The 17,654-nt window shown below is 46.1% G+C and overlaps 1 protein-coding gene across 1 annotated transcript in view; it reads right to left on the bottom strand.

Annotated features, from left to right (window-relative positions):
• The window catches only part of LOC144118394 (centrosomal protein of 104 kDa), a 64,350-nt gene that overhangs the window by 7,802 nt on the left and 38,894 nt on the right, over nucleotides 1–17,654 (bottom strand). The window contains exons 12-21 of the mRNA XM_077651341.1: nucleotides 16,928–17,030; nucleotides 14,946–15,113; nucleotides 14,078–14,139; nucleotides 13,034–13,106; nucleotides 12,257–12,322; nucleotides 11,346–11,470; nucleotides 8,576–8,789; nucleotides 4,492–4,664; nucleotides 2,266–2,374; nucleotides 244–382 (exon numbers count right to left, since the gene is read on the bottom strand). Of these exons, the coding sequence (XP_077507467.1) occupies nucleotides 244–382; nucleotides 2,266–2,374; nucleotides 4,492–4,664; nucleotides 8,576–8,789; nucleotides 11,346–11,470; nucleotides 12,257–12,322; nucleotides 13,034–13,106; nucleotides 14,078–14,139; nucleotides 14,946–15,113; nucleotides 16,928–17,030 (1,232 nt within the window). The remainder of the gene's footprint in view (nucleotides 1–243; nucleotides 383–2,265; nucleotides 2,375–4,491; nucleotides 4,665–8,575; nucleotides 8,790–11,345; nucleotides 11,471–12,256; nucleotides 12,323–13,033; nucleotides 13,107–14,077; nucleotides 14,140–14,945; nucleotides 15,114–16,927; nucleotides 17,031–17,654) is intronic.

Here is a 17,654-nt window from a genome sequence, read left to right as displayed (position 1 = left end):
TTTTTAGCCCTATGACTGCGCTTGGGTGGACGCCAAAGAGTAATGACTCCCTTATTACAAATATTTTACTAGACGGCACTGCTGTCAATGCCTGATGTCACTGATTCCTTGTGCTTAGCAAAGCCATCATTCTGCCACCGATGCGAAGTTTGTTTGCCTCATTCGATGGAAAAATGTAAAAAACACATGGTCAGCTGTTTTAGAGTGTGGCCTAAAGCCGGTGTGCAGTGAGGTGGAACTCACGGACGCATGTCTTCAGCTTGACGTGACCGTCGAAGCGGGTCTTGGCGATGGCTTCCTTGCAGCGAATACAGAGCCTGTACTGACTGCGAGACACACATTCCTCTAGCAGGTGCCTTGTCAGTCCCGATATCTCCACAACCTGTTGCGAACGAAGATAGCCGGGAAGAAAATCGTGTTAAATACTTTACAGCCACTCGATGATAATTGTTTTGCGTAATACTATAGATACGTCGAGTAACCTCTTCAGCTTTCCTCGCTTTAAAGATTAAAGATTTATCTCTATATATATGTCTAAGAATAGTTCTCCAGACAATGCAGTCCAGAATGCCTTGCGTATTGACGCTTATTGAAACTTGTGGTGAATGTTTTCAAGCAATTTAGCCTTCTAAGAAACACAGAGAGAGACTAATGCATCAGTTATCGCGGCGTACACTCCCATCATTATTTCATCACCGTCATAACTTGTTGGACCTTTAGATATCCGAGGGGCATTACTTAAGAGAGATGATAAAACGCGGGAGATCCCTCATAAGCGTGAGCGAACATCAGATTTCAGCAAGCAGATATAAGAGATATGTCGAGAAAACGACTATAAGGAAGGTTCGACAAGACTATTCACCGCAGACGATGTAGCTGTGACAACAGGCGGATAAATCACAAATATTGTAATTACAACACTTTGACAGGTCAGTGACCGCAGAGCGATTTTTTTTCGCAATTAGTTATGGTAACAGCTGAGTAAGGGAGTTTGTTCCATAATCGAATAGCTACAAGGAACGGTCAGGAAAAAAAAAGGAACATGCACGCGCAAGTGTAAGAAAACACTTTGCAGGAGTTATCGGTTCTTGCAGAAATATGAATAGGAGGAAAACATAGCAGGCGCTTTTGGTGAGGAATAATACAAAATATTTTGTGCAGGAACACTAAACTTTGATTATTACCTCTCCTAGCCAGAGCAGAAAGGTTAGGGTTCACTTGATGTCAGACACACGACTTTCGGTTGTAATCGGACAGGGTCTAATTAACGGACTGCTTTACTCTGTATGGACTCGAGGCGGTTAGGCAGAATTTGAGAACGAGTATTATAAAGAGGAATATTCTAGTTTATCGACGCCTTTGTAGGAAATGAGTTTAACGCTGGTGCTGGAAGAGCGCGAAGACCGACGGAGAAAACCCAAGGGACGTCTAGTCCACTATTCTAAAGATATGGACTTCTCAAGATAGTATGGAAGTTAGATTTGCTCTAAAGTAGTTATATTGAGAAGACACTGTCTTCAGACACTGACCGATGAGAATTTAGTTCTATGATATCGACATTTGACGAGCCGAAACGATCACATGTATGCTCTTAGAAACAATAATATCCATCAACCATTCATAACACCATACAAATAACATAGCGAGGTCTTCTTGAATGCCCTTGCAGTCTGATGCACTTTTCAACAATCTTGTATAACACTATCGTCCACAGTAAGACGTATTGTTCAGGACAGCTGGGAGGGCATCAGTACGCTTACTTGAGGAGTGCCTGAGTGAAATAAATCATTTGAGTACTTCCACTTGTGTATTTAATCATGTTCGGCAAAAAAATTATCCAACTGATCATTTCATATCCAACAATTTACTACGTCGTAGAAAAAAAAACAGTGCGAAAAAAGCACACTCACAGACACGGGCACATGCACATGAGGAAATGCGCACAGGACGACGAAATTATTTGCTTAAAGATATGCACCGGCGAAGAAATGTGGCTAACGAAATTCCACGCAGATCCTGATGCACTTATCAAATACAAGTGAGCACATATAAGTGGATATAGGGGCGCGTGATAACGTCCCCCGCTTCTGCGCTGAGGCAGAATTCGGCGCCTATGACTCTATTTTCACCGCAGAAAGCAAGCCATATTTGTGTACACGTGTCGTCGCAGGCATTACAACAACACCATAGTTGGCGTTCAGCATCAACTTCTCACACAATGCGTTTCGCGCGCAGCGTGCTGTACAGCATGCCGATTAAACTCGCCTGCTTGCAGTTGTAGCAGAGCATAAGCATGGGGCACTCTGTCCAGTAGTGGTAGTTGAGCGTCTCCGCGTTGAACTTCTCGTTGGTTTCCTCGCAGAACATGCACATCCTGCGAAGGAATGAACGATGCCCGCATGTTACACCCAGAGTTCTTTTGCTTGCTCGCCACTGAGCGAGCGCAGTTTATACACCCCCCGCCAAGGCGTTTACGAATTGCTCTTGTCGCTTTTAAACGTCCGACACAAGTCCCTAGAATTCAATGCACGGACGCACGTATCAGTGTGGTCACTCGCAAAGGTGTGTTCCTTGACAACCAAAACCCTTTCTCCAGCGCACGCAAAAACGACGATGTCCCATTTGCAACAACCGGGTGGTGCATTTTTCAACCGTTTTTTTTTTTTGCAGTAAGACCTGAACACCAGGCCACGCAATACTTTCCCCAACTAACAATAGTGTTAAAAACAGCGCGAGGAAACTAGCAGAGTTTCAGCGCTTCTTAAACCTAGCGATACGAGCGAGAGCTCTGTTAAGCATGGTCGCGCGCTGTTTGGCGCCGGAGTCGGTCCGGCGCGTGCCTCATTCGTGGCAATGGCAAGACTGAGCGAGCCAGCGCTAGCGAAGCAGCTGGTACACTCCCCGCTAGTCACGTGGTACAGCAGCGGCGAGGCTCCGAGCGAGGGCAGCTGCGACGCCTCTTCACAGCGAGTCACGTGGTATGACGTCATTGGCCACACCTCCGCTCCGTCGGCTCAAGGTCAAACACGCGCCAAACTTGACCTTGGGAGTTGCAGTGTGAAGAGTAGAGCTTTCGCTCTAAACAGCGACTGACCGAAATAAACTGAAGACACTGGACCCGCGCTGACTCGAAACTAAGGTTTTATTTCTGAAAACCGACTGTTTATAAGGAAACAAACACTCAGACATGCATGACGCATCACCATAAAAAGTAAAAACATATAAAAACAGAGTACAAATGCACGCGAAACTCAAAAATCGTTATGAAACGCGAGCGCTTTACCAGAAAGACAATTGGAAGGTATATCAATGCGATAGGCTTCAGCTGAAGTTAAGGACAACGAAACAAGTCATGGAAAGGAAAATGATAGGTGTAACGTTAAGAGACCGGAAGCGAGAAGAGTGGGTGAGGGAACAAACGCGGGTTAATGATGCATTATAGTCGAAATCAATAGGAAGAAATGGGCTTGGGCAGGGCATGCAATGTGAAGGCAAGACAACCGCTCTTCATTAAGGGTAACGGAGTGGATTCCAAGAGAAGGCAAGCGTAGCAGGAGACTGCAGAAAGTTAGGTGGGCGGAGGAAATTAAGAAGTTTTGCAGGCATCGGGGGGGGGGGGGGGGGGGGTGGCAACTGTCAAACGACAGGGTTAATTGGAATGACGTGGGAGAGGCCTTTGCCCTGCAGTGGGTGCAGTCAGGCTGATGATGATGATGAAGTTCGTTACCTGCAACACTGGAGTTGTGTACAATTTTACCCTCTCCTGCGGAGCCCGATACATCGGGAAAATTGGGCGCTGCCTGAACAAGCACTTCAAAGAGCACAGAAGACAAACGAAAGACTGACCTTATTTGGTATACCTCATTATCAAAGTTGAGAGATAATGAAGAAAAAAAGATAAAGTGCACCGCATTGTTGCGTCACGCACGGGTACTAGACACAGACAAGTATCAGACCGCGCTGGAAATTGCTGAAGCGTTTGATATCGTGAACGAGAAACAAAACTGTATTACTAAACCTTCCATTTGCCTGTCTAATAAGGAGCTCGCGTTTTTTGGCGATCGCGCTTGTTTTTACTCTGTATGCATGATGTGTTATCCTTTTAACAGTGTGAATGTTTACCAACTTGCCGAACTTGGAGTCTTGCCATCTAGAAATGTCAGTTTTCTGACGTGGCCCGGATTCGAACCCATCACCGTCATCATATGATGCGGCCGTTCCGCCACCATAAGCTACTGCTTCAGTTACTCGATAGTCGCCTAGTACAAGCACACTTTCCTAGGACTACCCCTCTCCTCGATTCACGCAAAAACCGTTTCCCGACGTAAAAACAAGACTTACGGTAAAGCCTCGAACAACTCTTCTTTACGCGTTGCAGATAAAATACGATGTGAATCATGTGTCTCTAACCCATTTGAGTCACCGAAAAATTGCATGCGGGGTGGGCAAAGATCTGTCTCTGCACGTATCCGCCAGATGCCGTGCACTCACTTGTCCAAGTTGAAGGCAGACTGTTCCTGCTGTGACGCCTTGGGCAGCTCTTGTAGCGAACGGCTGGACGGCGCGGCTACTTCCTTCACAAAGTCCCGCCGACCGGAGCCCGAGCTGGGGCTGTCGGCTGACGCTGACCGCTGCCGACGGGGTGGCCGCTGGGCACTGCCGGGCTGCGTAGAGGGCACGGAGCAAGACTATACAGGAGGTGAAACTCCCGTCTGCGCGAGCGAGCACAGGCGACCAGATAAAGTTAGAATTGTATGCGCCGACGGGGGCACATGTAGTGGCGGCGCCTTGCGGCGCCTCGTAGAAGCAGCAGGGAAAAAGAATAAAAATGCAGCGCCCGGGCAGGCGGCTCCGGCGGCGCGCGCTCAAAAGCAGACGACAAGCCGACGACACGGGTTTTGCTTCAGCGGGCAAGCCGTGACGTTGTATTTCAGTAGTTTATTTCCAGGCCGCCACGCGCCGCCAGCAGGATAGTGGCGCCGCGGGCTTGTGACCTTTTCTGGTCGCCGCAGACGGCGGAGTTCCCACTCCTTATATTCTTCCTCCGTGGTAGAGGGTAAGCGGAGGACGCCACCTCATGCGCTAATTCGGAACAGGTGGTCAAAATCTATAAGAGTGCGGTGAGGGGCAGGTGGTCGAGCAGAATATTGGAGGTGGGGTGCTCCCGCCTATGCCCTCATCCACTCTCGGCTATGGTAAGTCCGCATAGGCAGTAACCACTTCCATCGACAAGGAGTGAAAGGCTCTTCAGGCCTTTCACTTTGCCACTATACATTTGAAAATATCAAGACAAATGCCGCCAGGTACCCACCGGTGATACAATGGGTACAAGCTTTCCCCTGGCGTGCTCGGCTAGTAAGGGGTTAAATGCTTGGAAAATGGGTCTTTGACCCCACCTTGAGTAATCGAAAAATACCTTGTGCCATGGCGCTCTTTGGCCATAGACACCCTTGCGCCATAAAAATCCATAATCATCATCATATCAAGACAAGCGAAAAGCCGAACACGGTTCTACGGCTATCACTATCCACTATCAGTAAATTAGGTTAGTTGGTATAAGAGCGTGATTAAAGGGACACTGAAGACAAGCTGGCTTGTAATAGTCAATTTAACTACAAAGAGACTACTCTCAATGAAAACAGTAACTTTTATAAGCTAGATAAGAGCAAAAACGAAGTGCAGATGTCGCCATCACCGGCCGATTTAGCAAACAAAACGCGTGCGTTGACATCGCTAATCGCACATATCAGAGGCTACGTTATACTTCCATTCACTTGAAGTATAATTTGAAGAACACTTCTGTTCATTCCCGCATATATTTAGTGCACCTTTTCACCTGGTCTGTCAAACACACCACAATGCCAGCTGACTGGAAGGTAGCGAGAGTCGTTCCACTCTTTAGGTAATCCGAATTCTCTTATCCTCAGACCTATTTCATTAACAAGCATTCCTTGTAAACTTCTAGAGAACATTATATATTCTAACCTCGCCTCTTTTTTGGAAAGTAACTCTTTCTAAACTACTGCCAGCACGGGTTCGAGAAAAAAATTTTTCTTGCGTGACTCAACTTTCACTAATATCTTAGCATCGTCTTTAGATTGTGGTTTACTAACCGACTGCATCTTTCTTGCCTTCGCTAAGGCTTTCGATAGGGTATCGCATCACTTACTCCTTCTTAAAATGAGTTCCCTGAATATTGATCCTAACCTTCTTAAATGGATTGAATGTTTGACTAACCGCACCCAGTTTGTATCAGCTAACAACTCTCTATCATCCCCATGTGCCGTAACATCTGGTGTTCCCCAAGGTTGTGTTCTGGGTCCTTTACTTTATATATATATATATATATATATATATATATATATATATATATATATATATATATATATATATATATATATATATATATATATATATATATATATATATATATATATATATATATATATATTAATGACCTTCCGATTGGCATTGACTCTTCCCTTAAGCTTTTTGCTGATGGCTGTGTTCTTTTTCGTGCGACACACATTTACGACAGTTCCCTCCTTCATTCCGATCTTGATAACGTCTTGATTTGGTGTCAGAGATGGTCTATGGTTTTCAATCCATCAAAGTGCAAAATTATGGACATATCACGCCAATCTAACCCTTCCAAACTGTTCGATTACAAGATTAATGAAGTTTCATTAGAGAACGTTTTATCTTATAAATATCTGGGGGTTCACATCACTAACAACCTATCCTGTCGCATGCACATAGAATGTTATTAGCAATGCAAACCGTGCCCTTGGTTACATACGCAGAAACTTCTCTCTGGCTCCATCCCATTCGAAGTTACTTTTATATCAAACACCAATACGGCTAACGCTAGAATACGCATCACCAATATGGGACCCCGCACAACTCACCTTAATCGATGCTATAGAATCTATTCAGAAACGGTCAGCTCGCTTCATCCTTTCCAATTATTCTCGCACGGCTAGTGTTTCTTTAATGAAATCTAAACTTGGTCTGACAAATCTCGCAGTTCGTAGAAATATTTCACGCCGCAGTCTTTTCCACAGCATTTTCTTTCATAACGATACACAAAAATAGGATTTTTTTTCTTGTATACCATCACGTGTTGATCATCCGCATAAAGTTGCCATCCCAGCCTGTTAAAAGAATGTGCTTTTTTAATTCTTTCTTACCGAAGACTAGCACTGAGTGGAACCACCTTCCACCCCATATCGCCTGCACTGAAGACGCGTCATCCTTCAAGCCACTTATCACCAAGTATGTCATCGAACAAGCATCAGCATCATGATTTTTGCCTCTTTTTTTGCCTTTTGCCTGTAGTTTTTACTATGTATTTTTTTTCTTTTTCACCCACCCCCTTTATAACGCCCTGCGGGCCCTGAGGGTATTGCAATAAAAACATAAATAAATAATAAATAAATAACCCTGCCCTTTCTGGTAAGGACTTCACGAAGGTTTCTGAATCCAATCTCTCAGGCGATAACAGTCTTTCGTTGCCAGACAAACTGTGAGAGGCACAAAGAGCCTAAGAATTAATCTTTACTCAGAACAATGATTGATCGTAGTGGTTCTCAGTGTTCCTTTAACTTAACATAACAGCGCAGTGGACGTGGACTACACACAAGAACCTGTATTGTGTTGTGTTGTCGCGCGCATCTGCTGCGCCTCTTACGCCACCTGACAGTGGCACCTTTTCGTCCTGTGGTTCCTGAGAACATCAGGCGCGGAATAAAAACTTTTATCTCTCTTGTGCTTTCCGACCAACTGCGTAGCCGAAAAACAAGCAAAAATTTGTGGGGTCGTTTCTGAAGCATATAAAATGCTTCGTGACGACAAGATGAGTGTCTACTGCGTGGTATCTGAATTAGCAAGCAAAAACCCGGTGCTTCAGGGAAGAATAAAAAATTTTCAAAACTATACTTTTTGTGGTAAGAATATGGCTTTTGCGGCATAGTATTACCAGTGTTGGCGGACACTGGAAAAACGGTGAATCTCCTTAAATAGTAAGCTTGCTACCTAATTATTAATCATTAACTGTTTAGAGTTAGGCGCCTAGTTGTGACTAGAGACTTTTAGCCGGGCGTTAGTAACAGCCATATCAGCTTTTAGAATTTCGGAAACGCGATTATCTCCGGCGCTGTGGCTCAACAAAATTTGGCTACATCGTGCCAAAATACATGCGCTTTCGAAAAGCATGCAGGCAAAGCAACCTTTCCAGTGCATGTAACTAGTCAATGAAGCCAAATTTTGTCGAGCCAACGCGCCAAGGGTAGTCGTATTTTCGAAATTCTAAAATCTGGTATGAATATTACTAACGACCGGCTACAAACCTCTAATACCAAATAGGCGCCTAGCTCTACTAGTTAAAGAGTTAATTATTAAAAACCAATTAACCAGCTTAATACTTAGACGATTCACTTGGTTTGTGGTGTCCACCAACACTGGTACTACTATGCCGGAAAAGCCATATTTTTACCCAATAGGCCTATTTTTGGATATTTTTGAAATATCCTCTGAAACACCTGGTATATTGGGACCCGTATACCGAGCGCCCTACCTCCTTGTCAATCTTCTCGAACTCTTCGAAGACCTTCTTGTAGGTGAAGTTCCTGGAGGTCTTTGTGGACTCGGGAACGAGGCACTGGCGTACGGGGGTGCCCAACAGCCGGTACAGCGACAGCAGAATCTGCTCGGCCACCTCTCGCACTTGCAGCGACGGGTGAGACAGGGCGCGGATGGCGAACGCCATCATGTGCTCGAACAGCGGGTCACTGCGTTAGAAAATGAGTTTCAGGTTTCGGCCCCACGGTTTCGCGAGGAACCGAACAGATGCGCGCGTCTTGACGGTAAGGAGAGAGGAAAGATCTTTGTCAGGCCTGGCGTCGCAGCCACATGCTTGGCCTGACTATAGTCAGTCTTGTGACTGGTGTGCAGCGTCGCAGCCGCTCGATGTTAGAGCATATAGCATAGAGCATGCTAGAGCACTGAACATGTACATAGATGGTGACTTCTGGAGTGGACTGTGATGTGGACTGCGTGGAGTGATTGTGTGCATAGATGGTGACTGCGGGAGAGAATGCGTGCTATTATAAGAGACTGTGCGCATAGCGGGGTAGATGCGACAGGCTTTAGGACATTGTTAATATAGAAGGGACGCTACGGTGGAGCAATTGCCGGCAGATAAAGCAAGGCTAACCCCACCTGTAGCATTCAACACCTCAACTCAACTCAACTCGATGTTAGAGCGAAAGCTCCATTACTGCATGTCTCCCAAGGTCCATCTTGAGGCGCGTTTGATCTTGAGGCCCCGGAGCGCTGGCAAGCCACGTGACCCGGCAAGCAGCGGCGCACCTGCGCGCGCTCACAGGCTCCGGCGCTGTGATGCCGCGTGATTAGGAGAGGGTGGAGAAAGAAAATGCGAACTGGCGAAAAAAGCGCGAAGTGAGCCTTGGTGAACGAGAAAGCGGTCAAAACATCAGCGAATTTCTGCATGCCCCATTTTTCGGTACTGTCCAACTCAACCGACCAAGCACCCGAAATTTTATAAGCATGTAATCATTAAAGTTGGTCATTCGTCTTATCATATGCAAAGTTTAACAATGTTTTGTCTCGCGTTCTCCGAAGGGAATTCTCTTACCAGCACGCTTCACATGGGGTAAAACGCGAAACAATGGTGTTCTGTAAGGCACAAACTAAAGAGAACAATTTAATTGCTTGACCCAAAGCTTTGCCCTTGTTTTATCACTCTCCAGGATGGTGCAAACATGCAGAAGGAAAACACTGATTTCCAGCTGTATAGAAGAAGATATGCAGAAAGCTCTGCAGAGCATCAAGCAGCGGCGCTGCCACCAAGCGTTTTGGTGTCAATAAGACGCCCAGCACAAAACAGCAAACAAAATGATAGATTATGGGTCACAGCAACTGCTGAGTTTCATTGTAGCCTAAGTGGCGCACTTTTTCCGGCGAGCCAGAGCGGTCAGTGGTGCAACACTTCGTTGCTGAACAGTGAAGCAACATCTGTTCGCTATGACCAGCAATCGCGTCCAAAAACTCAACGTACTGCGATTCGAACCAAATCGCGTGTCCATTCGGTATGAACAAAGCGAAAGAACAGCAACGCTGAAGAAACTAAAGCGGGTCACGGTACAAAACAGTCTCACAAATATTGTGTCAGTTTTCACGGAACCAATTTAATGTGAATTTGTTCCGAAGAACGGCATCTCATTTTTCCCCGTGCACTATCTGATTTTGCCTCTTTGATTAGGAAAAAAAGTGACATTTTGTACTTTGCAAATTTATAAATTTTTACTGTGTTCCGTTTAGCTGGCCTCCACACTCACTTAGAGCGATTCAGGACGGTAACAAATTATTCTGTTGTATTTGGTTTTTTATACATTTTAACAATAAAAAAAGGCGATTTGTAAATTTGTGTCGGGCTTTTGCCCCACACTCCCCCAAGTAGTGGTTCTAAATGTCGCAGCATTCTTTGTTACGGGTCAATTCATTTTGTCTTCTTTTTTTCTTTCGCTGGGTCATTTGACGTCACAGTGTGTTTTCATAAGCGGCGGCTACTTCATTCGGCAAATGAAGTCATGTTTCAGGTTTGCGATTGCCTTGTGCCACTCTTCATCCTGGGCTAGTAGTAATCGATTACAAACTATCACAGCACCTTTTTTTTTTCTTGTATGCTTGGCAAGAATACTTCGGTTTTAACCCTAAACTGGCACACAAAGGGTAAAAAGAAGTGAAAAAGCAACCATTTCCTCTTCTAACGACTTAAATAAGATTTTCCGAGAAAATCTATAAAAGCAAGATGGTATGTGTGTTAGCGGGTATAAAATAAATAAATAAACGCATTGTATCGTTCAGAACATAGTGTTGTCCACTTGTGGCATTTTCTACAGGTGCGCAGAAATGCACGGCGCGTATTCAGAATACTATGATAGGTCCGAATGGACAGTCTGAATTTCATATCCCATCCCCTTTTCATTGATGACTGAAACATTTGTCAGATAAATATTGTCGACGAGGCTGGTACATACCATCCGAAAAAGACATTTCTGTACTCAGACTTGAGATATATGGTCACACTGTAACTGACACGTTTACGCATTGGCACTTGGAAACAATGCAAATGTATACAGACATGTGGTTGTAGCTTACTTAGCTGAACTATATTTTGTAAGCAATGTTTAGGTTTTGGAAAAGAAGTCTGGAATGTTTGTAACGAAAAAAAAAAAGACTATCACAGCGCATTTTATCATCTCTCTTCAACATTTTTACATGCACTAATTTGATAAGTTGTGCGAAGCCCACGACCACCGTACCTTTGGCTCAATGGCGGAAATCTGGCAACAAGCTGCTCCACCAGTTCACAGCGGCCTTGAGCAAGCCTTGGATTAGTGGACTCAGGGAAAGGTCGCAGAATGTTGTGGAGCATTGCTTGGACCGCCTGCGGGGACAGAAGCTGTTCAGTCAAAATTGACAATGGTGCTCAGACTTTCGATGTGAATGAGCTATACTGAGCGATGCGGAATCCTTCGCAACGTAAATGGTGCAAGTACCTCATGCCATTACTTCTCGCATGCGTATCAACGTCAGCCTCTTCAAAAGAAAATCAGCAATCCAGATTTATGCGCAGACAAAAAATTTAGAGCTCATAAAAGGTCTTTCTTTCCAGTTACGCATGACGTGGGACTTTCGCACCAGCTGTTCAAGGTATAACAGTGCTAATTAGCTAAGAAGGCGCTATGTGTTGCTTGAACAACGTTGTCCTCTTTGCATTCTAAATAAAAGCTTTAAATAAGCACCTTGAGAAAGTTACTGCCAGTAGTAGGAGTCAAGGGCAGTAAAATCGTCGTTATCTGTTGCACCTCTCATATCTTCGCACAGTTTGATTTTCCAGCCGCTCAGGAAGGGGGTTGTTGATAATGAAGTACACATATCAGTAACAAAAAGTAATTTGCATTATTGCGGCATTTTCGTGCAGGCCGTGTATCCACGGCACTCCCGTAGCTTTGCCGGTTCTGCCTTCTGAGCGAGGTGTACACTTTTAGAAAAGGGTAGTAGTACTTACTAACTTTCTGGTATTAACTGGCTGTCACATATGTTACTACACAGTTAATAATTCCAGTTACTAACCCACTTAGTTACTGACGGCTGCTACCCGCTGTTAGTAACTGGGAGGTTAGTAGTATTACATAGTAAAGAAAGTTAGATAATATTAGAGACCTCTCACCTTGACGTCCTCGTAGTCACCCATTTCCAGAAGAAAGTCGATGGCTACAGATTTCACTCGAGGTGCCTGCGATAGAAACAAGATGCTCAGGAAACCTCCAAACAAGATGCTCCAAGCATACAGATCACGGACAGAAGACTTTCTTTTTCACATTCAAGTGTCACTGTTCCTCATGAGACGCGCTGTTCCTCAGTCCTTAGCTTCAACCGTGAACTTGCGAAGCGACCAATATCCCACTTCAGACATTCAATGATCTGCATAGCGTATACGCGGTAAACGCACTGCGATAGAGCTCACGTGCGTCTGATTTTTCATTCACACACAAAAACATTTTCACGAATGCTCGTTAGACTACTCAGCCGTGTGTATGCACAGCTGCACTGCTTCACTCAGTTCGATCGCATCAAAAGAGATCGCAATAACTTCGTGAGTTTTCGGTGTGAAAGCAGGTGCGTCAGATCTGCGCTCATGCATAGCAGTGACCTCTATACTCGAGGACAACTTTCTGTGGCACTACAGCAGAGGCTAGGCAGGAAAAGGAAGGAGGCGGCCCTTTTTACCAGAGGCAGCGAAGGATGTTCGGGTTAGGGGTGAGGAGTGGTGAAGGGAAAAAGCGTGGTCGTTAGGGCTGAAACAGTTGAGGTAGCCCAATTCCTACTGCACGGGGACAAAGGCCCGTATCAGTCCCTTCCCTGCCTAGCCGCTGCTGCAGTGCCACAGAAAGTTGACCGCGAGTAGAGCAGGTCACACAAGTACAAAGGCATGGAGGTCACTTACGGTGTCGCCAGTGCGGTAGAGGATCCGCGGTACAGTCTTGTTGACAGCAACGGTCACGTCTCCTTTCGATATTCTGGAATAAAAGAAATTTTGCGATTGGCGTCGATATCAGAAGCGGAAATGTCATGGCGAATCTGCTCGTTTAGTTTCATCCGAATTGAATGTAAGTGATGGCATGCAGTCGCTGATTACTTTTCACGTGGAAATGAGTTCTTAAGGCACACTGGACTGAATATAGGACGTCCTTCGTAACTCAAAGGGTCACTTAGGAAAATATTGTGCCATTTTTGTTCACTAGAAAATTCGATTACATGTCTCTTTCTGTCTATGTTTATGCTTGATCGGTAGCAAAATACGCATTTAGTGTTGAGTAAAGTGGATTTTAAAATTAAACACTTTTTTGCCCTTCACGAAATTCGGACTCCTGACGTCAATAGTGAAAAAGTATTCCGTGGTCATCGAATGGAGGTGTAGCCTCAGAGAACCGCATGGCAAAAAAAGAAAGATGTCTTGACGTCATCGCAGTTTCCTTGCGAAAACTGCCACTAGTGGCGACACCTGTATTTAAGCCTTGGCATTTCCTAGCTTGTGAGCGCCCCTTTTTCAGTTAAAGTAGCGTCTTTGCTATTAGGGTGCGGTTATCTATCTATACAAAACAACTAGCTTCAATTCGTTCTCAGTAACGCTTTAAGACAAGACTTAAAAACATTATTTGTGGCCAAAAGACAATGTTGCCTAGGTGAACAAGGCCGCAATAAGGCACACTAGTCTAGAGACCGTGGCGTCTAGAGTCACATGGTTCAAGTAATACAGGAGCGGGTGCACGCAAAGAACAGCAGGTGGAGTGCGTTCCACCTGGGGTGGTCACCTCTTCGGAGCGTGCAATTGCTCCTCCGTGAAGAATGCGAAATTACCTCTACTCCTCACCCGCAAGTACCACAAGACTAAGACGTGAAGTTGCGAACTACCTGGAGCCGCGTACAAGTGATAAATTATGGCCTAGAGTTCCCGTTCCAGTGGAAAACAAGAGAAACGTATACGCACCGCTGGACGATTGTGAACCGCGTGAACAATGTCTGCATCAAATTCAAGGCCTGTATAAACACCTGCAAAGAAAAAGAAAGGGGTTAAAGTAAATAGCCTGATGTACAGGGCTATAGTATCGTGTACAGTCGCAGACGTAATCATTCGGAGCATGCTTTGACGATGAAACTCCTCCCACGCCTTACCGAGCGGAGCTTAGGAGACATGTATACGCTGACAAATACCGCTGGTGCGTCCGCGCATAAACAGAAGCGACTTTCAGGTCTCCTTTGCTAAACGTGTGAGAGTAGAACACTGAAGCGGGCCCCATATTGCGGCCTCGACTGTATAACTTTAGTGGGCGCCCTGTCGAGGCGGCGAGAAGTGGGCGTTTCAGCTCATAATGGCAGCAGATTGTTACTGATAACAACGCAAAGCGTGCATCTGCAGCGACTAATAATAATAATATTATTATTAATAATAATAATTGGTTTTTGGGGAAAGTAAATGACACAGTATGTCTTACATATCGGCGGACACCTGAACCGCGCCGTAAGGGAAGGGATAAAGGAGGGAGTGAAAGAAGAAAGGAAGAAAGAGGTGCCGTAGTGGAGGGCTTCGGAATAATTTCGACCACCTGGGGATCTTTAACGTGCACTGACATCGCACAGCACACGGGCGCCTTAGCGTTTTTCCTCCATAAAAACGCAGCCGCCGCGGTCAGGTTCGAACCCGGGAACTCCGGATCAGCGGCCGAGCACCCTAACGACTGAGCCACCGCGGCGCGTCGACTTTGGCACGCATGCGCGGTTTCCAGACACGGTGTAGCAGAACGCGCGCTCTTGAGCCGTTCACGCTTCGCAGCCGCGGCGTGCATACGGCCGCTCACCGAGAGCACCTTGTCCCGGGCCCCTCTCTGAAGCAGAAAAGTCACGGCCTTGAGCACGTCCTCGGCCGAGTGGCGGCTGCGGCGCGAGTTGTACCGCTCCAGGAACCGCTGCATCTCCTTGAAGGCCTCCTCTCGCTGAATGAAGTTCTTGGAGTACAGCTTCTGAACCTGCGTCGGTGGGTCATCACCGCCACACTCCTTCTCACTGTTCGAGCTAGGCGGCTCATTTATTAATGCAGGTATGGCACAAACGGCTGCGTCGATACATTTTTTTGTTGTTGTTAGTGGAGCCGTGTGCACAAGACATTTCGCGTTGCTGGTCATAGCTCGCACTTTTTAGAGCGAAAGCTCTACTCCCCCTGTACATAGCTGAAGGTCATGTGGCTCTGAAATTTGACCTTCAGACCAGGAGGAGCGGAGGCTTGACTCTGACGTCATGCCACGTGACTCGCCACACCTCGCCACAGCTGCGCGCGTTGAGCTGAAGGCGCTCGCTCGCCTCGCAACTATCAAGTCACGTGACTCGCCTCGCCACAGCTGCGTATGCGGAGCCGACCCACTCTCGCAGCTGCCGGAAATTGCGTGCCGCGCCGTTCGCTATATATAATAGCGTGTGGCGTGCGCTTGCCTTCACATATAGCCTTGGATGAGAAACCTGCCGGAAATAGTCCTTCGGCGATGCATCGTAGCCGCCCAAGCCAAACCACTGATATGCAGTAAAGTTTAATCTAAGCTAAACCGTGTTTAACCTTGCTTAACTGAGCTTTCGCTCATCTTACTACGTTCAGCCAGGTTGAAGCACAGCGAATTGTTTTTGGTGGGAACATTGTTATGTTCTTTCACGCTACTTGGTGTTAGAGTGGACACTACAGCTCATGCCAGGAAATCAGGAGCAGGACAGCCAGAACATCGCGTACGTGAGTAAGGTTATTGGATGGTGTGATAGACTGACGTCTACGATCGCAAAAGTGCCGGCTAATCATGTGCGGTTTTAAATACATGAAGATGGCTGTAAAGACTGGTTCAGATTTCGGCCGGTTGTAGCTCCTACTTCAGTGTCAACTAAATTTCAGAGAGTATAATTGCTAGTGTATATACCGTCTTTGAATTATCCCTGAATTCGAAAGCAGCCGCGACTAATTGGCCAAAAAAAATGGCTGTGGTTTAGCTCTGGTTAAACCTGGAGTGACGCGATAGCTATAGCTGGCCGAGTGGAACTCCCTCAGTAGAATTGCAGTCAGTTTTTCGCCTCTCCGTTTCGCTGGGCGTTCCTTCTTCATCTTCGTCCCTGGACGTGGATTCACCCCCCCCCCCCCCCAACTCGGTTTCGCCGCCGCGCCGCGGCAGCTGCTCCGCACCACGTGTCCAACCACGTGACCAGCCACGTGACCAGGCACGGCGCAGCCACGGTGGCCACGGCGCCGCCCCGCTGAAGGCTCGAAATTCTAGCGTAATGTAGCTATCGTTACAATAACTGCTCTTACGAGAAATAGTTGAAGAATACGTTTTCTATTATCTATATCTTCTAGTAAACTGCCCTTTCAACTTAATGTGCGCACTTGTGTTTGTCATCTGCGAAGTCAAAGCTCCTAAATACGGCAAAATAAATTGTCCACGTCTGGGCGCTGTGGTGGAGGTGCACTACGACGGAAGTGCGCTGATGGAGGCACCAGATATTCGCTGCATACAAGCTCAAACAAACATTTTATCCTACGAGAACCCGAGACAGAGAACAGGAACTATAGTTGCGGTTGGACTAATGAACCTCCTTCCTTAGTTTATTTTGGTTGGCTTGTGTCATAGTCCGAGCAGAATCCTGGCGCGTGAAGATACCTTTACACTAAGATAGCAAAAATCTCAACTTTTAGACGTGTGGGCTCTAGATTTTCTTTAATAAAACTAGCGCTCCAATAAATAACTGGTTTCTTCCAACTGCTGTGTTTATCTGTCGAGGGGAAACAACGCCGCAGAGCTGACCTTACCAGCCGCAGTCCAAAGACTTCAATAGGAAGAGCAGCCTCTTGGCGGTCCCTCAGTGACATCCGACCCAACACCAACTCCTTGCCGTCCTCCTCGCTCTCCATTCTGGCCCACGAGTGGTGAGGAAGGGGAGAGGGCAACGAAGTGAGAAAAGTGGATAATGCACGCAGAGTGAAACATGTGAAAATAATAATAATAATAATAATAATAATAATAATAATAATAATAATAATAATAATAATAATAATAATAATTGGTTGTTGGGGAAAGGAAATGGCGCAGTATCTGTCTCATATTTCGTTGGACACCTGAACCGCGCCGTAAGGGAAGGGTAAAGGAGGGAGTGAAAGAAGAAAGGAAGAAGAGGTGCCGTAGTGGAGGGCTCCGGAATAATTTAGACCACATGGGGATCTTCAACGTGCACTGACATCGCACAGCACACGGGCGCCTTAGCGTTTTTCCTCCATAAAAACGCAGCCGCCGCGGTCGAGTTCGAACCCGGGAACTCCGGATCAGTAGTCCAGCGCACTAATCACTGAGCCACCGCGGCGGGGCGTCATGCCACGTGTGAAAACCACGTGTGAAAAACGTGTGAAAACCACGTTTTTTTTCTCACTCCGGGTAAGCAAACACCGCGACGCAACACTTTCAACGGTTGCAACATAGCGTGGAAAAAAAATATCATACATATTTCGAAGATGTTGACGTTAGGCAGCGTGTTCACACACT

Source organism: Amblyomma americanum, chromosome 2 (genome assembly GCF_052857255.1).
Source record: "Amblyomma americanum isolate KBUSLIRL-KWMA chromosome 2, ASM5285725v1, whole genome shotgun sequence".
In the NCBI taxonomy this organism is placed as follows: domain Eukaryota; kingdom Metazoa; phylum Arthropoda; class Arachnida; order Ixodida; family Ixodidae; genus Amblyomma; species Amblyomma americanum.
This window is presented reverse-complemented; position numbering and strand designations above follow the sequence as displayed.